Source organism: Mustelus asterias, chromosome 22, assembly GCF_964213995.1.
Source record: "Mustelus asterias chromosome 22, sMusAst1.hap1.1, whole genome shotgun sequence".
NCBI classification, from domain to species: Eukaryota; Metazoa; Chordata; class Chondrichthyes; order Carcharhiniformes; family Triakidae; genus Mustelus; species Mustelus asterias.
The window spans coordinates 54,897,765-54,921,575 of record NC_135822.1 but is presented as its reverse complement, the minus strand read 5'-3'; the positions used below and the strand labels follow the sequence as shown (position 1 = coordinate 54,921,575).

General features: G+C 49.5%; 1 protein-coding gene across 1 annotated transcript; it reads right to left on the bottom strand.

The window, feature by feature from the left end:
- Positions 1-5,455: 5,455 nt before the first annotated feature.
- LOC144510053 (S-adenosylmethionine synthase) lies at positions 5,456-15,365 on the bottom strand. The gene is made up of 9 exons (XM_078239277.1): positions 15,170-15,365; positions 13,171-13,248; positions 12,365-12,487; positions 12,163-12,275; positions 11,930-12,073; positions 9,456-9,674; positions 7,736-7,918; positions 7,069-7,202; positions 5,456-6,954 (listed from the first exon to the last, which is right to left on the bottom strand). Exons 1-9 carry the CDS (start codon positions 15,258-15,260, stop codon positions 6,852-6,854), a joined length of 1,188 nt encoding a protein of 395 aa, XP_078095403.1. The 5' UTR covers positions 15,261-15,365; the 3' UTR covers positions 5,456-6,851.
- Positions 15,366-23,811: the final 8,446 nt, after the last annotated feature.

Below are 23,811 nucleotides of genomic sequence, written 5' to 3'. Positions count from 1 at the left end.
TTTGGGCGCGTCATTCAGTCTGACCTCTGTCTCATTCGAGGCGGCACGGCGGTTAGCACTGAGAACATAGGAAATTACAGCACAGGAACAGGCCCTTCGGCCCTCCAAGCCTGTACCGAACATGCTGCCCGACTGAACTAAAACCCCCTACCCTTCCGGGGACCATATCCCTCTATTCCCATCCTATTCATGTATTTGTCAAGACGCCCCTTAAAAGTCACTACCGTATCCGCTTCCACTACCTCCCCCGGCAGCGAGTTCCAGGCACCCACCACCCTCTGTGTAAAAAAACTTGCCTCGTACATCTCCTTTAAACCTTGCCCCTCACACCTTAAACCTGTGCCCCCCTCGTAATTGACTCTTCCACCCTGGGAAAAAGCTTCTGACTATCCACTTGGAATATCGTGTTCAATTCTGGTCGCCACACTACCAGAAGGATGTGGAGGCTTTGGAGAGGGTACAGAAAAGATTTACCAGGGTGTTGCCTGGTCTGGAGGGCATTAGCTATGAGGAGAGGTTGGAGAAACCAGAGACCCGGGTTCGATTCCCGGCTTGGGTCACCGTCTGTGCAGACTGAACGTTTCTTCCCCCGCCCCCAGGGTCTGTGTGGGTTTCCTCCGGGTGCTCTGGTTGCCTTCCTTGGGTCCGAATCGTATTTGGAATGCTGTGTCCAATTGAGATTTTCCAGTGGATAGTCCATGCCACTCATAGTCTTGTAGACTTCTATCAGGTCTCCCCTCAACCTCTGTCGTTCCAGTGAGAACAAACCAAGTTTCTCCAACCTCTCCTCATAGCTAATGCCCTCCATACCAGGCAACATCCTGGTAAATCTTTTCTGTACCCTCTCCAAAGCCTCCACATCCTTCTGGTAGTGTGGCGACCAGAATTGAACTCTATATTCCAAGTGCGGCCTAACCAAGGTTCTATAAAGCTGCAATATGACTTGCCAATTTTTAAACTCAATGCCCCATCCGATGAAGGCAAACATGCCGCCTTGAGTACGTTCTCTACCTGTGTTGCCACTTTCAGTGACCTGTGTACCTGTACACCCAGATCCCTCTGCCTATCAACATTCTTGAGGGTTCTGCCATTTACTGTATATTTCCTATCTGTATTAGACCTTCCAAAATGCATTACCTCACATTTGTCCGGATTAAACTCCATCTGCCACATCTCCGCCCAAGTCTCCAACCTCACACTCTCTGCTGCCTCACAGCACCTGAGACCCGGGTTCGATTCCCGGCTTGGGTGACCGTCTGTGCAGAGACTGAACGTTTCTTCCCCCGCCCCCAGGATCTGTGTGGGTTTCCTCCGGGTGCTCTGGTTGCCTTCCTTGGGTCCGAATCGTATTTGGAATGCTGTGTCCAATTGAGATTTTCCAGCATCTTTTGCCTTTGTTTCAGATCCCAGCAACAATTTGCTTTTACTGAGCTCGGGTCTTGCTATGTGGCACAACCACAGCCGGTTGGCATAGATTCTGGACGAATCTAGCAGCTCAGAACTGGGCACATAATGGGGCACCATGGGCTAATCAGCAGCAGTGTGAAATGTTCAGTGTTAGCCACGAGGCTAAAAACTTTGGCCACCTGCCTCCTCATAGAACCCCTACAGTGTGGAAGCGGGCCATTTGGCCCATTGAGCCTGCACTGACTCTGCAACAGCGCACCTTACCCAGATTGGTCCTCGTAACCCCACATATTTACCCCGCCAATCCCCCTAACCTACACATCTTTGGACTGTGGGAGGAAACCGGAGCACCCGGAGGAAACCCACGCAGACACGGGGAGAATGTGCAGAATCGGGTGGCACGGTAGCACAGTGGTTAGCACTGCTGCTTCACGGCTCCAGGGACCTGGCTTCGATTCCCGGCTTGGGTCACTGTCTGTGTGGAGTTTGCACATTCTCCTCGTGTCTGCGTGGGTTTCCTCCGGGTGCTCCGGTTTCCTCCCACAGTCCAAAGATGTGCGGGTTAGGTTGATTGGCTATGCTAAAATTGCCCCTTAGTGTCCTGAGATGCGTAGGTTAGAGGGATTAGTGGGTAAATATGTTGGGATATGGGGGTAGGATATGGGTGGGATTGTGGTCGGTGCAGACTCGATGGGCCGAATGGCCTCTTTCTGTGCTGTAGGGTTTCTATGATGATTTCTATGACTCCACACAGTGACCCAAGCCAGGAATTGAACCCGGGTCCCTGGTGCTGTGAGGCAGCAGTGCTAACCCACTGTGCTGCCCTATCTTCTCAGCAATGTGCGATCCTTGCAGCTTGTTACACATTACCATCCTGAGGATTACCTGTGCATTCCCGTTTGTTAGCCGAACCCCAATCCATGCTTCATCTCCAATCCCATTGAGTCCTAATCTGAAGTAATCACCTCAGTTGACACCTCATCAAGGACCACGTCCACTCATCTGTAAACTCACTGATCACACACTTTCCCTTTCATGGTGATCAAAGAACAGTACAGCACAGGAACACAGGCCCTTCGGCCCACCAGGCCTGTACCGACCGTGATGCCCTAACTAAAGAAAAAAATCTCCTGCCCTTCCTCGGTCCTTATCCCTCTATTCCCTCCCTAAGTACCTATCCAGATACCTCTTAAAGGGGCAGCACAGCGGTTGGCACTGCTACCTCACAGCGCCAGGGTTCGATTCTGGCCTCGGGTCACTGTCCGTGTGGAGTTTGCACCTTCTCCCCGTGTCTGCGTGGGTTTCCTCCGGGTGCTCCGGTTTCCTCCCACTGTCCAAAACACGTGCGGGTTAGGTTGACTGGCTATGCTAAATTACCCCTTAGCGTCAGGGTGATTAGGAGGGTAAATATGTGGAGTTACAGGCATAGGACCTGGGTGGGATTGTTGTTGATGCACACTCGATAGACCAAATGGCCTCCTTCTGCACTGTAGGGATTCTATGATTCAATGAAAGCGTGGGTTTCCTCCGGGTGCTCCGGTTTCCTCCCACAGTCCAAAGATGTGTGGGTTAGGTTGATTGGCCATGCTAAATTGCCCCTTAGTGTCCTGGGATGCGTAGATTAGAGGGATTAACGGGTAAAATATGTAGGGATATGGGGGTAGGGCCTGGGTGGGATTGTGGCCGGTGCAGACTCAATGGGCCGAATGGTCTCCTTCTGCACAGTGGGATTCTTTGATTCAACAGGTATTGCCATGTTGCTGGCACATTTTTCCAGTATTTTGTGTTTCTATTTTATGCAAGACCTTTCTTCAAGCTAATCCTGGAATAACATCTCTGGTTTAGTTTGCTAATCAATTGAACTTGTGCAAATCGCCCTCAGAGACATTCCTGATTTTAATCTTGATCTGACTGCAATATCAGATCAATGGCTATGGCCTACTCTGAACTGTACAAATTCATTGGTTTGACTCACCCAAATCCAGATTTCAGAGGAACTTCAGTACTTTGGAGCATTGGCTACATGGACTATCGAGGTCCACTACATACTTGTAAGGAAATGACAAAGCAGTAACGTGGAATGTGGGGAAAAAGGTCATCGGTTTGTTGCAACATACCATCTAACGGGACATGTGACACAATGGTTAGCACAGCTGCCTCACAGCACCAGGGACCCGGGTTCAATTCCTGGCTTGGGTTACTGTCTGTGTGGAGTTCACACATTCTCCCCCGCGTCTGTGTGGGTTTCCTCCCACAGTCCAAAAGACGTGCTAGTTGGGTGCTAAATTCTCCCTCAGTGTACCCAAACAGGCGCTGGGGTGTGGCGACTAGGAGATTTTTACAGTAACTTCATTGCAGTGTTAATGTAAGATGACTTGTGACCCTAATAAACAAACTAGAAGCTGGAATAGGCTTGCTCCACCCTTCATTTTGATAATCAAATTCAATTCCCCTTGATCCCCTCAGCCCCGAGAGCTATATCTAATTTCTTCCTGAAATCACACATTTTGTCCTTAGCTACTTTCTGTGGGAGTGAATTCCACACATTCACCACCCTCTGGGTGAAGAAATTTCTCCTCACCTCAAGTCCTAAAAGATTTACACCTTGTCCTCAAACTATGACCCCCTAATTCTGGACTGTCACCCTGTCTACAGGACCAAACTACCACGGTAACCTTTGAGGTCGGGTGGCACAGGGTTAGTACAGCTATCAGTGCCAGGGACGCAGGTTCAAATCCGGCCTCGGGTCCCTGTGCAGAGTCTGCATGTTCTCCCCGTGTCTGCATGGGTTTCCTCTGGCTGCTCTGGTTTTCTCCCACAGTCCAAAGATGTGCAGGTTAGGTACATTGGCTGTGCTATATTGTCCCAATGGCATTAGCAGTGTGAATGAGGGTTAGAGAAATGGGGGCCTGGGTGGGATTGTGGTCAGTACAGACTCAGTAGACCAAAAAGGTCTCCTGCTGCACCGTAGGGTTAGTATATTTGTAGTCCACACGCATCACTTTTGACATTTGGTAGCCCAGGGTAATTGAATGGCGAATGGACAAAACCTGCAGAGATTTCAGACTTGCAGCCCCACAGCAAGGCTAAACTTCAACAATGCAATTGTGTGGACTAGTCCCTAATATAGGACCAAAATCTTCCCGACTGGGTGGGTAAATATACACTGCCGCTGCCATCTCCAGCAGCCTCCTCCCCCCCCCCCCCCCCCCCCAACTGTTTGGGGATGATCCTGCTGTTATTATTCAGGAAACACAATTAAATCCAATTCCAACACCCAGGTAACTACACACCCACTTCCTCACCCCCAAATTGGATTGTTAAACTTACCATATAGCAGCTAGTGGAAGGGCAGTGAACCACTGCTGCCTCACCCCCAGGGAACCCAGGCTCAGGTCACTGTCCGAATGGAGTCTACACATTCTCTTCATGTCTGAGTTTTCCTCCCACACGCCAAAGATGTGCAGGGTAAGGTGATTATGCTAAACTGCTCCTTAGTACGAGGAGAGGCAGCAGGGTTAGTACATGGGGTTAGGGCCTGGATGGGATTGTCAGTGCAGACTCAATAGGCTGAACAGCCTCCTGCACCGTAAGGATTCTCAACAAGATTAGCGATCTGAGAATCCCTACCACACAGGAGGCTAAAATGCCCTTAGTGTTAGGGGAGCTGGCAGGGAAGTGCCTGAATGGAAGTGTTGTCAGTGCAGACTTGATGGGCTGAATGGCTTTCATTTGAAGTGTAGGGATTCTCAGGGGGATTAGCAGGGTAAATACATGAGGTTGCAGGGATAGGGCAGACTCAATGGGATTCTGCACCGTAGGGGTTTCAAAATTCTAGTGCCCAAGGGCTGTACCTGGCCTTCAAGGGAGAAAAAGACCCCCAGACAAAATGCACAACAGCCCAGATTCAAGGAAGTGTATAGGGACAAGTCAACAAATGATGGCTCCAAAGATCCAGATAGAGTAGCGTTGTTTTAAACGTGCAACCCAAACTTACATTCTCACTGCCCATTAATGGAAAAAAAAAAGAATGCAGACAGACACAAGATGATTTTATATGGAGAACCTAGCACTTTATTGAGATCTCAGCATTTGGACTTTCGATAAACAGACATACGTAATAACTGCCAAGTTACAAAAAGGCACTTGCCGAAGACAGCAGTGGCAAAAGAGCATGTAAACAGGCTGGCTTCTCTGTACAACACCAGCCAAGAAGCACTTCACCAACTGCTGCACTCGCCAGCCCCTGTGTTTAACACCAGCCAGACCCCTTGTAGGTGCAGCTCAAGGACTTTCTGTATGACACCTTGGGCCTACCCAGGGCTACTGGGACTGAAGGAATTGCAATATATCTCTCTTTCTTTAAAAAAAAATAATCCGTATCTTTTTAAGCTGCCAACTGAGACACTGACTTCTCTGTAACTACGCCAAGTCTCAGAATAAATAGGAACGTAATATTATTCAAGTATGAAGGTTAGATTTCCAGGGGCCATCACCTTGCTGGCTTCTCTGTAGCGACACCAGCTTTCCTGCAATGTCCATCTGACTGAAACTGAGGAACGCATTGTGCAGTTTTGATTAATTCCTTGGAGAGAAAAAAAAAGTACCAAAAAAAGTGTGCAATCCGCAGGCCTGGGGAGCTGCTTTCGACTGCAAACAGATCAAGGCTACCACAGGCCCAGACAAAGAAAAAAAAAGCAGAGTTTGGCCAGTGCAGAAACAATGCATAGCTGTTGTCAATTCCTTTAAAAACCCTTTTTGTCTTTTAAAAATCATTACGTACGTCCTCAAGAAAAAAAGAAAAACAGGGGTCGGAGGGGGAGAGGAGGAAATTAAAAACAGGTTGCTAATCCAGAAACAGGACTGCACATTCTTTTAAAGTGTCGAGGATAATTTAAGTTACATTAAAGGGTCGGAACTACGCAATAAGCACCATTACGAGATGTACCCCAATGCTTCAGACAAAAGGTCCAATGTATAAAAGCAACACTACAGGTTTTTCACGCAAAGCAGTCTCACAGACCCAAGGTTGTTACAAGCTGTGATTGAGACGACTGTAGTGTGTATGGTCATTCCAACAACCCCCCCCCCCCCCCCCACCAGTCCCGTTTCCTCCCCCACTCCATACTAGATCGGAGAACATGGAAACTCAAAACTTTGATCCTCTGGTTCGTGGTCCCTTTCAACTCTCACCCTGCTAAGTGAAAAGCTACGCATTAGCATTCCAGTGGCTAGCATGGAGGGGGGGGGGGGGGGGGGGTTAAGGATAAAGCTCTGCGTGAGAGTGATGGGGGAGGGAGAGGGGGAAAAGAGACACAGATTCTGCCACTAGCAATGCGTGGAGTTATGGGAGGACAGGATATATGGGAGGTGGCCTTTCTCCCCAAAAGCTTGCAGCTTCTCTGTATTATACACTAACAAGTTAGGGGAGAAAGACTTTACACTCAGTACTTAAGTTTTTTAGGCACTTCCCAGGGGAAGCTATCCCTACCAAAGTGGCCATAGGCTGCTGTCTTCTGGTATATGGCTTTCTTCATGTCCAAGTCCCTGGAAAACACATTTGCAAGCCGTGAGTGTCTTTTGCCTTCCCTCCCCAGATGTTACTGTGCACCCATTAAAACACTCCCCCTCCCCCCCATCACCCCAACACTGTTTGTTTACCTGACAATGACACCAGGACGGAGGTCAAAGTTCTTCTTCACCACTTCCAGCAGCTCTTTCTCACTCATCTCAGATGTCCCGTAGGAGAAGATGGAAATGGACAGAGGGTGTGCCACTCCAATGGCATAGGACACCTAGGAGTAGAGGCAACGTTACTCCTGCCAAGTAGCACGCACAATTTAACCATGAACTCCAGATGTGGCCGACGCTCGTGAACCAAAGACCGACGCCGAGTGGCGCACTGTACAGGAGCGTGCCAGTTAGGCCTCAACTCTCACTACTGCAGTGGAGTCACTGGACAGTGGATCAGGATTGGGAGCCTGGTTCTCCTTCCCCATCACGTACCTCAACAATTACGGATTTTTAAAAAAGATCCCTTCAATAACTTGAGCCAAGAGGAGCCGACTGGATTCAAGATTCCTGAAGTTCTGCACCGCTCGAGATCTGTGTAGCCTAAGAGATGGGACTAAATCATCGCAATCATTCACGCACAACTCCCAGAGTCATCAAGACTACAAGCTTGGCACATCTCCTGACTCAGAATGCTGCTATCCGACTCCAGCAGAGTCTGCTGGTGCCGTGCAATGAGCAAATGCCAGCGGCAAAAAGTTACTCAAACACCCGCCCCCTTTGGACGCAAGTAAACTTGTAGCCGTCGATGACTCACCTGAACAAGGACACGTCGGCACAGGCCAGCCTTTACCAGAGACTTGGCAACCCATCGGGCAGCATAGGCAGCAGAGCGATCCACCTTGGTGTAGTCCTTGCCAGAGAAGGCACCACCCCCATGGGCACCCCATCCACCATAGGTATCAACAATGATCTTTCGCCCCGTGAGGCCTGCATCTCCCTGTTTGAGAGGTTTGGGGGTGTTTTTAAGTCTCAGTCGTCAAGAACAATCCCGAACGCTTTGCCAGCATTTTTTGTCACTTGGATTTCATAGCATTTGCAGCATGCAAGGCTCTTTTTAACCCCCCCGCCCCCAACCATTTACAAAACAGAATCAACTGGCCTGCTAAGGAGTATATTAAACTGGTATGTAGGGATTCAAAATAGCAGGGAGCTGAAAGGGAGTTACAATAGTCACTGGGAACAGGACATCGGGATTAGCCAAAAGTGAACTTTGTTTTTCTCCCCCAGTACCATTACTGTAAACATACAACCCACAAGTATAGGCTCCGGGTGCTCCGGTTTCCTCCCGCAGTTCGAAAGGTGTGCAGGTTAGGTGCTAAATTCTCCCTCCGGTGTACCCGAACAGGCACCGGAGTGTGGCAGCTAGGGGATTTTCAGTAACTTCGCTGCAGTGTTAAAGTAAACCGACTTGTGACACTAATAAGCAGCCAGGGTCACCCAACAGGCACCGGAGCGTGGCGACTAGGGGATTTTCACAGCAACTTCATTGCAGTGTTAATGCAAGCCTACTTGTGACTAATAAGCAGCCAGGATCACAAATTTAAGCCTTCTTGTTTAAAAAAAAGTTGCATTTAAGGCCTATGGAAATCAAAATGATATTGTCATGTACAAATCTGCGGCACTGATGAGCTAAGCAAGCAGCTGCCCCCACTCCCAAACTCTTACAATTCCAGCATTGGGGGTGGGGGTTAATAGTTAGCCGCTGTTGAGACAACAGTAGGGTACTGCCAGGCTAGGAGACAAGACTGCTTCCAGCAACCCTCACCACGAATAAGCACTGTTGCTATGCTTAGAGTCAGGGTTTATAGCATGGAAACAGGCCCTTCGGCCCAACTTGTCCATGCTGCCCCTTTTTTAAAAAACCACTATGCTAGTCAGTCCCTCTATACCCACGTAATGCTTTTTAAAAAGAAAATTGGACCCACCTCTACTACTGCCTCTGGTAGCTCGTTCCAGACACTCACCACCCACTGAAATAAATTGCCCCTCTGGACCCTTTTGTATCTCTCCCCTTAAACCTCTGCCCTCTAGTTTTAGACTGCCCTTATCTTTGGGCAAAGATATTGACGATCTAGCTTATCTTTATTTTACAGACCTCTACAAGATCACCCCTCGGCCTCCTACGCTCCAGGGGAAAAAGTCCCAGTCTATCCAGCCTCTGCATAACTCAAACCATCAAGTTCTGGTAGCATCGTAATAAATCTCTGATGCACTCTTCCTAGTTTAATATCCTTTCTACAACAGGGTGGACAGTATTCCAAGCGTGGGCTTACTAATATCAACAGGCTCTCGCCAGGCTGAAGGAATTAGCTGAGAAATGACTCAGCATCAGGGGGGCGCGGAAACTGTCATTCGCTTTCAGGCAAAAAGCAAAGCTTGAAGCACATGCAGCAAACAGCCTCAAAAGCTAATCTAAGACTGTACAGCAGATTTCAGAAGCCCACCACACAGAAGAGCGACAAGCTCTAGCCAACCTGGGGTCCGCCAATAACAAAACGTCCACTGGGCTGCAGGTGGTAGATGGTCTCATCGTCCAGGTACTTGGAAGGCACGACAGCCTTGACCACCTTGTCCTTCAAAGCGTCCCTCATCTCATCCAGGGGCACCTCCTCGTCATGCTGAACCGAGATGACGATGGTGTGCACACGGATGGGGATAACAGCGCCGTGGTCCTGCAGATATTGCACGGTCACCTGGGTAGCAGAGATACAAGACAGCAACCATTTTAACATTGCGGCCAACTACAACTAAACAGCGCCCGCCCAAGTTCCCCCCTCCGTGTGGGAGATATCAAGATAACTCGGCATATCTGAACCAGTGATTCAACAACAGCCCAAACATCTACACTCAAACTGTTAACCAGATACATTAAAAAGCCAGAGCATTGAGGGCAGACAAAATGAAACAGGAACTAGAAGCAGGAGTAGGCCCTTTGAGCATCCTCCACCATTCATTTTGCTCAAATTCAATATCCTAATCCCCCTCTCAATATGATGGGCGGCAGTGGTTAGCACAGCTGCCTCAGCACCAGGGACCTGGGTTCAATGCCCGGCTTGGGTCACTCTGGAGTTTGCACGTTCTCCCTATGCTCCGGTTTCCTCCCACAGTCCGAAAGATGTGCAGGTTAGGTGGATTGGCCATGCTAAATTGTCCCTTAATGTCCTGGGATGCATAGGTTAGAGGGATTAGCAGGGTAAATGTGGGGTAACAGGGATAAGTCCTGGGTGAATAATAGAAACCCGACAGTGCAGAAAGAGGCCATTCGGCCCATCGGGTCTGCACCAACCACAATCCCACCCAGGCCCTGTCCCCATATCCCTACGTATTTTACCCGCTAATCCCTCTAACCTACGCATCCCAGGACACTAAGGGGCAATTTAGCATGGCCAATTAACCTAACCCACACATCTTTGGACTGTGGGAGGAAACCGGAGCACCCGGAGGAAACCCACAGACACGGGGAGAATGTGCAGACTCCGCACAGACAGTGGTCCAAGCCAGGAATCGAACCCAGGTCCCTGGAGCTGTGAAGCAGCAGTGCTAACCACTGTGCCGCCCTGTGGATGGGATAGTTAGTGCACTCAATGGGCTGAATGGCCTCCTTCTGCACTGTAGGAATCCTATGATTCTTTCTATAATCAGATAGATTAAAAAGTCAGAGCATCGAGGTGGCAGAGAGTGAGCAGACAGTGAAACAAACCTTCAAGCCTGCTCCACCATTCATTTTGATCAAATTCAATACCCCTCCCCCTGCAACATGATGGGCGGCATAGTGGTTAGCACTGTTGCCTCACAGCGCTAGGCACCAGTGTTCGATTCCTGGCTTGGGTCACTGTGGGGAGTTTGCATGTTCTTCTCACCTGCGTGGGTTTCCTCCAGGTGCTCCGGTTTCCTCCCACAGTCCAAAGATGTGCGGATTAGGTGCATTGGCCAAGCTAAATTGCCCCTTAGTGTCCCAGGATGTGGGGGTCAGCCGTGCTAAATTGCACTAGTGTCAGGGGGACGAGCAGGTGCAGGAGACGCAAAAACCCAGTCTGCAGGTGCAACAGGTGATCAAGGCAAATGGGATCTTGGCCTATATCGCAAGGGGGATAGAATATAAAAGCAGAGATGTCTTGCTGCATCTGTACAGGGCATTGGTGAGGCCACAGCTGGAATACTGTGTGCAGTATTGGTCCCCTTATTTGCGGAAGGATATATTGGCCTTGGAGGGAGTGCAGAGAAGGTTCACCAGGTTGATACCAGAGATGAGGGGTGTTGATTATGAGGAGAGACTGAGCAGATTGGGTTTGTATTCGTTGGAATTTAGAAGGCTGAGGGGGGATCTTATAGAGACCTATAAGATGATGAAGGGGCTGGATAGGGTAGAGATGGAGAGATTCTTTCCACTTAGAAAGGGAACTAGAGGGCACAGCCTCAAAATAAAGGGGGGTCAGTTTAGGACAGAGTTGAGGAGAAACTTCTTCTCTCAGAGGGTGGTGAATCTCTGGAATTCTCTGCCCACTGAAGTGGTGGAGGCTACCTCGTTGAATATGTTTAAATCAGGGATAGATGGATTCCTGATCGGTAAGGGAATTAGGGGTTATGGGGATCAGGCGGGTAAGTGGAACTGATCCACTTCAGATCAGCCATGATCTTATTGAATGGCGGGGCAGGCTCAAGGGGCTAGATGGTCTACTCCTGCTCCTATTTCTTATGTTCTTAAATGTGGGGTTACAGGGATAGGGCCTGGGTGTAATTGTTGGTGCAAATGCAATGGGCCGAACGGCCTCCTTCTGCACTGCATGGATTCTATGGATATCTCTTGATCCTTTCAGCCCCCATCAATAGAAACAAGTTGAAGCTTCGACGCCAGTGGCAGGAAATGTCTAAGCGGCTTTCGCAAAGAGTGGGAATTTGTCAAAAACACGATTAGGCGCCCCAACGTCAACCAAGCTCTTTTTGTCACCTGAGTTTTGCAATCCGGCCGAAGCCAGGGGAGGGTGCCATCGCGTCGCAGCTCCGCCATCTTGGCGTTCAGTTTGTGAGCGAGGACAATGGTTAAGGGCATGCATTCCTCAGTTTCATCAGTGGCATAACCAAACATAAGACCCTGTTAAAAATAAAAACACTTCAGTTTCACACCGAAAAAAACCAAAGGAAGTCACGACAGAAGTCAAGGCCTTCCGACGCGGCACTCACTTGATCTCCAGCACCAATATCCTCCTCGTTCCTATCCAAATGAACGCCCTGTGCAATATCTGGGGACTGCTGCTCCAAAGCAACTAAAACGTTGCAGGTCTTGTAGTCAAAACCTACAATAAAAAGCAGACAAGTCCATCATTACTGCACATTCAAGACACGACGAAGGATGGACGACAAGGGAAGCCCAACGCTAACCCACCTTTTGAAGAATCGTCGTAGCCAATGTGTTTGATGGTATCTCGCACAATCTTCTGATAATCCACAGACGCCCTGGAGGTAATCTCACCACACAGCAGAATCATACCAGTCTTTGCGACTGTCTCTACAGAAGGGGAAAGAGCAGTCACGACAACAACTCAAGATGAATGTGTCTCTTACCCCTCACTACAAGTTTATTCATTAGTGTCACAAGTTAGGCTTACATTAACACTGCAGTGAAGTTACTGAAAACCCCCCAGTTGCCACACTCCGGTGCCTGTTCGGGTACACCGAGGGAGAATTTAGCACCTAACCGGCATGTCTTTTGGACCCAGAGTCCCTGCAATGCAGGAGGTCATTCAGCCCATCGAGTCTGCAACGACCCCAATCCCACACAGGCACTATTCACGTAACACCGCATATTTACCCTGCTAATCCCCTGATAATAGCGTTAGCATGACCAATCAACCTAACCAGCAAGTTGGTGGGAGGAAACCCACGCAGACACAGGGAGAATGTGCAGACTTCACACAGACAGTGACCCAAGCCAGAAATCGAACCCAGGTGCTGTGAGACAGCACTGCCAACTACCTTTTCACACTGGCCAAGGTAAGTTTCCTACAAACTGTGAAAACATTGTGCATTGCTGGGAACATGGATCACAGCCAGCCTGCATATTTGAATGGAACTTAAATTGTAAAGCTCATTTGAATTTCTGAGTAATAATTAGTTACGAAATTCGCCACAAGGCTAATGGCAGTCTCAGCCCACACATCAAGTCCATCTGATTGGGACATCAAAACTTACCACAAGCAACTTTGGCATCGGGATCTTGTTTGAGATGGGCATCCAACACAGCATCACTAATCTGATCACAAATTTTGTCTGCGCACAAATAAAATGTTATTCAGTCAACAGATCAAAACCCTCGCGTTGCTATTACCCTCCCTACACCATTCTCCATCGCCTCACAAAACATTTTTTAAAAAAAGACAAGTAGTAAGAGACTTGTAGATTTGGCACCAAGCTGGTTCAAGTGTTATTTTTGTAGCATCCGCTGCCCCCGCACACAATTCAATCATCGCAAGGTCAGAATGAATCACAGCTAGGGACCGATCTGGGGCAGGGACAAAAACCGGCTCGGGGAATACAAGAGGCAAGATTCCGAGGAATAAAAACATTTAAAGTGCTGGGGAAAAAGAAGCACAGCCGGTCTAGCAGCAAGTCAACATTTGACTACAATGACTCGCCTATGGTATTGAAGTGTCAAATCAGTCAAAACTTTGATTGTTTCTCTCCGCCAATGCCACCAGCCCTGCTTTGATTTGTTGCTGATTACGGTAATGGGATACAGTGGAAAGCATTGTTTCTTGCTATACAAAGCATACCCTTCACAGAGTACATAGGAGAGGAGGAAAGCAAGAGGGTGCAGAATGTAGTGTTGCAGTTTTTGTCCCAACACTGGGGAGGAAAGGAGAATATAGTGCCGCAGTTTTTGTCCCAACACTTCATACTTTTTATAATATTTGTATTCTCAAACACTTCATATTTCTTATCATTCTTAATTTCCTTTCAAGTGCTTTCGAGACACTGAACCTTGGATTAGGACAGCGTTGGGTTTAGCAGTGATGCCGCTTGTAGTCGAACTGCCCATACACACATCAGTCCAGCAAGTGGGGAAACTGAAGCTGAGAGATGAAGGGTCATCCAGACTCAAAGCGTTGGCTCTATTCTCTCTCCAAGAAGTTTAACAACACCAGGTTAAAGTCCAACAGTTTTATTTGGTAGCAAATGCTACTAGCTTTTGGAGCGCTGCCCCTTTGTCAGGTGAGTGGGAGTTCTATTGTGACACCCACTCACCTGATGAAGGAGCAGCGCTCCAAAAGCCAGTGGCATTTGCTACCAAATAAACCTGTTGGACTTTAACCTGGTGTTGATAAACTTCTTAGTGTTTACCCCAGTCCAACGCCAGCATCTCCACAAGATGAAGGGTCATCCAGACCCAAAGCATTGGCTCTCGTCTCCCTGCATAGATGCTGTCAGACCTGCTGAGAATCTCCAGCATGGAGTTTCAGATTCCAGCATCTGTGGCATTTACTGTCCAGACGATGCAGGCGCTAGGACCCAACGTCCGCCTGCTGCCTCGGGCGCGGGGGGGTGGGGCTTGCGGAGTGACAGCCGCCGCCGCCAATCGGAACGGTGGCCCCCGAGCTCCACCGGAGGCGATTGGCCCAGCCCGGGGGAGGAGGAGGACGCGCGTGACTGAGGAGCGTTGTCGAGACGCGCCTGCTCAAACGGGGGGGGGGGGGGGGGGGGCGAGAGTGAACAGCAACCGCCAACATCCCCCCCTCCACCCCCAGCCAACCGGACGGGGAGCAGAGAGAGAACGAAAGAACCGGCGGCTTCACCAGCTCGGAGAGCCTGCCCAGGTAGACGGGGAACGGACGGGAGGCTTCACCAGCCCCACGAAGAGGGGGAGGCCACAAGACGCGGGGGGCACGAGGAGGAGCCGCCGCCGCCGGGGGGGAAGAGAGGAGCGCAGCGCGCGGGCGCCGAAGATTCCCGAAGCCGCTCGGTGCGCACGCGCGGTCCCCCTCCCCACTCTCGGTGTGCGCGCGGTCCCCCTCCCCACCCTCGGTGCGCACGCGCGGACCCCCTCCCCTAGCGCAGTCCCCTTCCCCACCCTGGGTGCACATGCGCGGACCCTCTCTCTTCACCCCCGCGGTCTCCATCTCTCGGCGCGCACGCGAGGCAAAGCCCCCCCCCCCCCCCCGGGCCACGCAAGGAAACGGCGGGTAACAATCACCTGGGTGGCCTTCGCCCACCGACTCGGAGGTGAAGAGAAATGCCCTCTCGTCCAGCGAGGAGCCGTGCAGGCCGTTAATCTGACCGTTCATGGCGGCAAGCGGGGATGAAACACTTGAGGGGGGTTCTTTTTTAAATCTAACTATTAGGAATGTGTACAGACACCCAGACTCTAGCTCCGCTCCCGCACGCTGAATAATGGCAGTCCGTGACCGCCCGCCCCGCTTTATATAAGCCGGCAGCCCCAACCACGTGGGTCCCTCCAACGTTCCACCGGGCGAGACCAACCCTCCCGCCCACACGGGGGGAGGACCTCCCAGCAAGCTAAGACTAAATCTCCTATCCTTCAGCACGAGCAGCAGTGATATTAAATATCCCCTGGGCATTTAATGGCATAATTCACCACCCATCCGTGCATGCCTTTGGATTGGGGAATTTAGCTAGGTTTGGAGTTGGAGGCAGTTACCTTCCCCCCCCCGCTCACTCCGAGTCCCGCAATGGTAGCGGCCGGACGGGGGCGGGGCTTAGCTCCCGGGCTCCTGTCAATCACCCAGCTGGCTACAGAATGCCGCAGTAAGGCGCAGTCACATTGCTTCCATGTTGTGGCAGTCACCCCCTTTCGCATTATTGCATGCAACAATCACTCTTATTCGACTTGAAGGAAATTTATCACTTTGCAAAGTATGAGATTAAAAATCTGCCTTCCAGAAATCAGCCCAGTCTACTTACTGTCACTTATGCCAGCCCCACACTTCATTTTTTTACCCCAGAACAATATGTCTTTTGATTTGATTTATTATTGTCACATGTATCGGGATACAGTGAAAAGTATTGTTTCTTGCACGCTATACAGACAAAGCATACCGCGGAGTGCATACGGGAGAAAGAAATGAGAGGGTGCAGAATGCAGTTGAGAGAATCAGCACAAATAGAAAGCAGGACATCAATTTTTTTTAAAATTCATTTGTGGGGGACACGGGCATAGCTGGCTGGCCAGCCCATCCCCTGGGGTGGCACAGTGGGTTAGCACTGCTGCCTCACCCTGGTCCGACTCCCGGCTCGGGTCACTGTCTGTTTGGAGTCTTGATGTGGAGATGCCGGCGTTGGACTGGGGTAAACACAGTAAGAAGTTTTAACAACACCAGGTTAAAGTCCAACAGGTTTATTTGGTAGCAAAAGCCGCTTTTGCTATCAAATAAACCTGTTGGACTTTAACCTGGTGTTGTTAAACTTCTTACTGTGTTTGGAGTCTGCACATTCTACCCCCGTGTCTGCGTGGGTTTCCTCCGGGTGCTCCGGTTTCCTCCCACAGCGCGAAAGACGTGCTGGTTAGGTGCTAAATTCTCCCTCAGTGTAACCCGAACAGGTGCCGCAGTGTGGCGACTGGGGGATTTCACAGTAACTTCATTGCAGTGTTAATGTAAGCCGACTTGTGACACTAATAAATAAACTTAAATGTCAGCCCCACTTTTCATTTTTACCCCCCAGAACAAACTATGGCCAGAGAATCAATTTACACAATTACTCAGCACAAATAAAACGCAGGGCATCAATTTTTTTTCATTCATTTATGAGTCATGAGCGGCGCAGCCAAGCCCTAGTTTTTTTAAGTTTCGAGTTTATTTTATTAGCGTCACAAGTCGGCTTACATTAACATAGGAACATAGGAATTAGCAGCAGATTTACGCAATTCAGTCTTCGAGCCTGCTTCGCCATTCAGTCAGATCATGGCTGATCTCTCCCTGGTCTCCAGTCCACCTCTTAGAATCTTAGAAACCCTACAGCACAGAAAGAGGCCATTCGGCCCATCGAGTCTGCACCGACCACAATCCCACCCAGGCCCCACCCCCACATCCCTAGATATTTACCCACTAATCCCTCCAACCTATGCATCCCAGGACACCAAGGGCAATTTTTTAGCATGGCCAATCAACCTAACCCGCACATCTTTGGACCGTGGGAGGAAACCGGAGCACCCGGAGGAAACCCACGCAGACACGAGGAGAATGTGCAAACTCCACACAGACAGTGACCCGAGCCGGGAATCGAACCCAGGTCCCTGGAGCTGTGAAGCAGCAGTGCTAACCACTGTGCTACCGTGCCGCCCAACCTGTTCCCCACATCCCTTTAACCCTTTTATTTTATCAGAAATATATCTATCTCCTTGAAGCCATTTAATGATTCAGACTCCACCGCGCGATGGGGCAGCGAGTTCCACAAATTCACCACCCTCTGCGAGAAGTAGTTCCTCCTCATCTCAGTTTGCAATGAAGTTACTGTGAGAATCCCCCAGTCTCCACACACCGGCGCCTGTTCGGGTTACACTGAAGGAGAATTTAGCATCAGGGCCAATGCACCAAACCAACACGTCTTTCGAACCGGAGCACCCGGAGGAAACCCACGCAGACACGGGGAGAACATGCAGACTCCTCACAAACAGTGACCCGAGCCGGGAATTAAACCCAGTTTCCTGGCGCTGTGAAGCAGCAGTGCTAACCACTGTGCCACCGTGCTGCCCAGTAGTTGCCGTTGTTCAGAGGGCAGTTGAGATTCAACCACATTGCTGTGGCTTTGGAGTCACATGTAGGGCAGACCAGGTAAGGACGGCAGATTTCCTTCCCTAAAGAACATTAGTGAGCCAGAAAGGTTTTTCCGACAATCGACAATGGTTTCATGGTCATCAGTAGATTCTTAATTCCAGATATTTTTTATTGAATTCAAATTCCACCATCTGCCGTGGTCGGGATTCGAACCCGGGTCCCCAGAACATTAGCTGAGTTTCTGGATTAATAGTCTGACGATAATACCACTCGGCCATCGCCTCATCCAATGCTACTTTCCTAGTCAGACCATTTGACCCAGATGCAACTTGAATAGCGACCATTGCCTCTCTGTAATGATTTATATTTCATCAGTTACTCAGCAGGGAATCTCTTTATGCTACATAGCAAGTCGTTGGAAAGGAAAAGGGTGTGGGGGGCGGGAGTTCCTGGGTTCGTACAGGCGATTTGTCTGCCTGTGTAGCCTAAGAAGTTTCTGGAAGGTCCTCCACAGGATCTTAAACACTCCCCCACAGAGCAAATAACCGGGGGTGGCACGGTAGCACAGTGGAACCAGGTTCAATTCCTGGCTTGGGTCACTATCTGTGTGGAGTTTGCACGTTCTCCCCGTATCTGCGTGGGTTTCCTCCGGGTGCTCCGGTTTCCTCCCACACTCCAAAGCTGTGTAGGTTAGGTGAATGATTTACCATGGTCAGTCAAATAGGTGATTGACCTTGGTAAAGTGTCCCTTAGTGTCCAAAAATGTGCAGGTTAGGTGGATTGGCCATGCTAAATTGTCCCTTAGTGTCCAAAGATGTGCAGGTTAGGTGGATTGGCCATGCTAAATTGTCCCCTAGGGTCCAAAGATGTGTAGGTTAGGTGGATTGGCAATGCTAAATTGCCTCTTAGTGTCCAAAGATGTGCAGGTTAGGTGGATTGGCCATGCTAAATTGTCCCTTAGTGTCCAAAGATGTGCAGGTTAGGTGGATTGGCCATGCTAAATTGTCCCTTAGGGTCCAAAGATGTGTAGGTTAGGTGGATTGGCCATGCTAAATTGCCTCTTAGTGTCCAAAGATGTGCAGGTTAAGTGGATTGGCCATGCTAAATTGTCCCTTAGTGTCCAAAGATGTGCAGGTTAGGTGGATTGGCCATGATAAATTGCCTCTTAATGTCCAAAGATGTGTAGGTTAGGTGGATTGGCCATGCTAAATTGTCCATTCGTGTCAGAGGGACTAGCAGGGTAAATACGTGGGGCTACGGGGATAGGGTCTGGGTATGGTTGTGGTTGGTGCAGACTCGATGGGCCAAATGGCCTCCTTCTGCACTGTCGGGGATTTTATGCGAATATACAGCAAATACAAAGAAATGCAAAATTGGGTTAAAGCATAAAGATGTCTGCTCTCCTACTGCCTTGACGATGTTGACGTTTTGCCTCGACGTGCCCATTTTAGCTCCAAAAAGTGATGCTACAGCAAAGAGAATCAGGGTTCCAATCTCACCCCATCTGTTTCATTCACATAATTCACACATTGCCATTTTAAACTTGGCATCCATCCATGTCTGCTCGCAGTGAGTGCCTGCCCAAAAGCCCTTCTCAAAAGTGCTGGCGTCCTATTCAACAATTGCGCATGAGTCATAGAAATCAGGAGCTTGAACAGGCTGGACAGTGTCGCTTCCAGCAATACTTAAAAGGAGTCATTAGCTGCTCTCACGGACACTGATTAGTTTATTTACACTGCTGGTATGCTGCCTTTCAGCTTTCGGGACTTTCTTGGGGACCGTCAAACCAAAGAGTATTTACAAGGTTATCTACTGATGACAGAGGTGGAAGGGGCGTACTCTTACAGGGGAGGACCAAAGTGGGGTGAGTCAGGGACATCACTTGGCATGCGGAGCATGAGGGGGTCATGTGCAATCCACATGTGCAACCCATCCATTGACTCTGTCTTCACTTCCCGCTGCCTCGGGAAAAGCAGCCAGCATAATCATGGACCCCACGCACCCCGGACATTCTCTCTCCCACCTTCTTCCGTCGGGAAAAAGATACAAAAGTCTGAGGTCACGTACCAACCGACTCAAGAACAGCTTCTTCCCTGCTGCCGTCAGACTTTTGAATGGACCTACCTCGTATTAAGTTGATCTTTCTCTACACCCGAGCTATGACTGTAACACTACATTCTGCACCGTCTCTTTTCCTTCCCCCCAAAGTACTCTATGAACGGTATGCTTTGTATAGCGCACAAGAAATAATACTTTTCACTGTGTCCCAATACATGTGACAATAATAACTCAACTCAAATCAAATTTTGCCCCTGTAGATGGGAATGGAGGAGTCTGGGTTGTGGGATATAGTTAAGGGCAAAGCAGGGTGATCACTGAATCAGTTGGCCATGTACCGCAAATGTCCTTTGCACCCATGAGTTAGTTCATAGAAACCCTACAGTGCAGAAGAGGCCATTCAGCCCATTGAGTCTGCACCGACCACACTCCCACCCAGGCCCTATCCCCATAACCCTAGACATTTACCCTGCTAATCCCCTTGACAGTAAGGGGCAATTTAGCATGGCCAATCCACCAAACCTGCACATCTTTGGACTGTGGGAGGAAACCGGAGCATCTGGAGGAAACCCACGCAGACACGGGGAGAACGTGCAGACTCTGCACAGACAGTGAGGCGGGAATCGAACCCAGGTCCCTGGTGCTGTGAGGCAGCAGTGCTAACCACTGCGCCACCATGCTGCCAGTCTGGAATGTAAGAAGTTTAACAACACCAGGTTAAAGTCCAACAGGGTTATTTGGTAGCAAAAGCCACAAGCTTTCGGAGCCTTAAGCTCCTTCTTCAGGTGAGTGGGAAGAAGGAGCTTAAGGCTCCAAATGCTTGTGGCTTTTGCTACCAAATAAACCTGTTGGACTTTAACCTGGTGTTGTTAAACTCCTTACTGTCTTTACCCCAGTCCAACGCTGGCATCTCCACATCAGTCTGGAGTGTGCCAGTTTGCAACACTCAGTGTGATAGCTCTGCGCACTGGAAGTTTCGGGCGGACCAAAGAGCACCTTTCACCGATGTGATGGTCTTCCAGCAGCAGTTACTATTTATCCCCATGTGTACCCCTATTTTCTCCCATGGAGCTGCATGCACGAGGGGCGCTGCACTGCCTAATGGATCGGTTGAACATTGAATGGTCTGTTCCTCTGCCCTGCCCCTTCTTTTCCTCTGGGCCTTGACACCTCAGTTGACACTATCACCACCACATTTTCAGGGGCAGAAAAGTAACTACAGCTGCTCTTGTTTTCACTCTTACATGGTTAACCATGATGTGGAGTTGCCGGCGTTGGACTGGGGTGGGCACAGTAAGTAGTCTCACAACACCAAGTTAAAGTCCAACAGGTTTATTTGGAATCATGAGCTTTCGGAGACTCACCTGATGAAGGAGCGGCGTTCCGAAAGCTCGTGATTCCAAATAAACCTGTTGGACTTTAACCTGGTGTTGTGAGACTTCTTACTATTACATGGTTAAGTTTGAGTATTTTAAGTTTATTTATTAATGTCTTAAATTAACACTGCAACGAAGTTACTGTGAAAATCCCCTCGTCGCCACACTCCAGCGCCTGTTCGGGTTACACTGAGGGAGAATTTAGCCCCTAACCAGCACGTCTTTCAGACTGTGGGAGGAAACCGGAGCACCCGGAGGAAACCCACGCAGACACGGGGAGAATGTGCAGACTCTGCACAGACGGTGATCCAAGCTGGGAATCAAACCTGGTTCCCTGGCGCTGTGAGACAGCAGTGCTAACCGTTGTGCCACCGTGCCGTCCTAAGTAACCAAACCTCTTTTTTTCACTCTACGTGGGATATGGGTGTCGCTGCTAGGGCAACATAAATTTTGCATTTCAATCAAATACGATAAGAACATATTTGCTAACACTCATCATCTGCCTCTTTGTCAATGCAAAAGATCAGCCTCATCTCCTTTGCCCTTCCTGCTAATCCAGCTACATTTACCCAATGTGCTTGATAAGGTAGGGTTTGGGGCGAGGCACAGAGGTTCCTGTCGGAGGGTTCCCTCAGCAGACTTTGGCATCATGCGTCGACATGAGAACTTTCAAACAAGCACCAAGGCATGGCTTGGTTGCTGGTGAGAAGACCCCCTTCCCATCAAATCCTCCCTGCACGCCTGGAGAGACACTCCTCACCCCCCCTCTCCCTCCCCACACACACCCACTCCCGCATGCTCTCCTTGAGTGGTGGGGAGGAAAGGGCCCACGTCTTTCTGGAATGTGCCTTTCTGTGGGAAGAGATGTAGAGATTGAGGTTTCCCCTCCACAGTTCTGTAACGCAGGAATCCCACACTCCAAATATGTGAGATTATGTGGATTGGCCATGCTAAATTGACTCTTAGTGTCCAAAGATATGTAGGTTAGGCGGATTGGCCATGTTAAATTGCCCCTTAATGCCCAAAGATATGTAGGTTAGGCGGATTGGCCATGTTAAATTGCCCCTTAATGCCCAAAGATGTGTAGGTTAGGGGGATTGGCCATGCTAAATTGCCTCTAAGTGTCCAAATATGTGAGATTATGTGGATTGGCCATGCTAAATTGACTCTTAGTGTCCAAGATGTGTAGGTTAGATGGATTAGCCATGCTAAATTGCTCCTTAGTGTCCCAAGATATGCAGGTTAGGTGAATTGCCATGGTAAATTGTCCCTTAGTGTCCAAGATGTGTAGGTTAGATGGATTAGCTATGGGAAATGTGTGGGGTTACAGGGATCGTGTGGGAGTGAGAGCCTGGGTGCAATGCTCTGTCAGAGAGTTGGTGCAGACTCGGTGCCTCTTCTGCATTCTGCCCAAAGATGTGCAGGTTAGGTGGATTGGCCATGTTAAACTGTCGCCTAGTGTTCCAAGATGTGTGGGTTAGATGGACTGGCCATGGGAAATACTTAGAGTTAGGGATTGGGTGGGGGGTAGGGCCTGGGTAAGATAATCTGTCCGAGAGTCGGTACAGACCCAATGGGCCCAATGGCCTCTTCTGCACTGTAGGGATCCTATGATTCTCTGACTCCGCGCTCTATGGACTATCCCCAGGGATGCACACTCTGAGATAAGCATGAACAGTGGCCGGAGGATCGTCAGCTGGGTGAAAGATACTCTCTGGCCTGTCTGAAACTTGCTGGTCTTCCGATGTAAAGAGCTGTCACACTGAGTGTTGCAGACTGGCACATTCCAAGGTCCAGGACTATATGCTTTAGGACATTCTAAAGATTGGGAAAGTGACCATAAATGGGAAAGGACACTGCCTCAGGGCCTGATCCCACCGTATAAAACCTAGTGGCAGGAACCCCTGTAAAGGCTCTCGGGTTATATGAAATGTAAATTGTAACGTGTAATTGTAGTGTAATGTGGCACTTCAAGTGTCATGTAGTCTCTATAAAGAAACTGAACTTGCACTTAATGTAATGTCAAATTCGAACTTTTAAAACATTTTTTTCACAGTGTGTGGGCATCTCCGGCTAGGCCATCCCTCATTGCCCCTTGAGAAGGTGGTGGGTGAGCTGCCATCTTGCCGCTGCAGTCTCGGTGGTGTAGGTACACCCACAGTGCTGTTAGGGAGGGGGTTTCAGGATTGTTATTGGACATCAGTCAGTCTGTGTGGTGTAGGTACACCCACAGTGCAGTTAGGGAGGGGGTTTCAGGATTGTTATTGGACATCAGTCAGCCCGTGTGGTGTAGGTACACCTACAGTGCTGTTAGGGAGGGAATACCAGGATTGTTATTGGACATCAGTCAGTCTGTGTGGTGTAGGTACACCCACAGTGCTGTTAGGGAGGGAGTTCCAGGATTGTTATTGGACATCAGTCAGTCCGTGTGGTGTAGGTACACCCACAGTGCTGTTAGGGAGGGAGTTCCAGGATTTTGACCCAGCGACAGTGAAGGAACAGTCGATATATTTCCAAGTCAGGATGGTGAGTGGCTCGGAGGGGAACTTGTAGCTGGTGATGTTCCTCATGTGTCTGCTGCCCTTGTCCTTCTAGATGGTAGAGATAACGGGTTTGGGAGGTGCTGCCTAAGAAGTATTGGCAAGTTGCTGCAGTGCATCTTGTAGATG

Coding starts and splice junctions, on each gene's coding strand:
- LOC144510053 (XM_078239277.1), bottom strand. CDS start 15,260: ATGAACGGTCAGATTAACGGCCTGCACGGCTCCTCGCTGGACGAGAGG. Junction 12,074..12,162: donor ATATTGGTGCTGGAGATCAA/GTGAGTGCCGCG, acceptor TATTTTTAACAG/GGTCTTATGTTTGGTTATGC. Junction 6,955..7,068: donor CGTCCTGGTGTCATTGTCAG/GTAAACAAACAG, acceptor TGTGTTTTCCAG/GGACTTGGACATGAAGAAAG.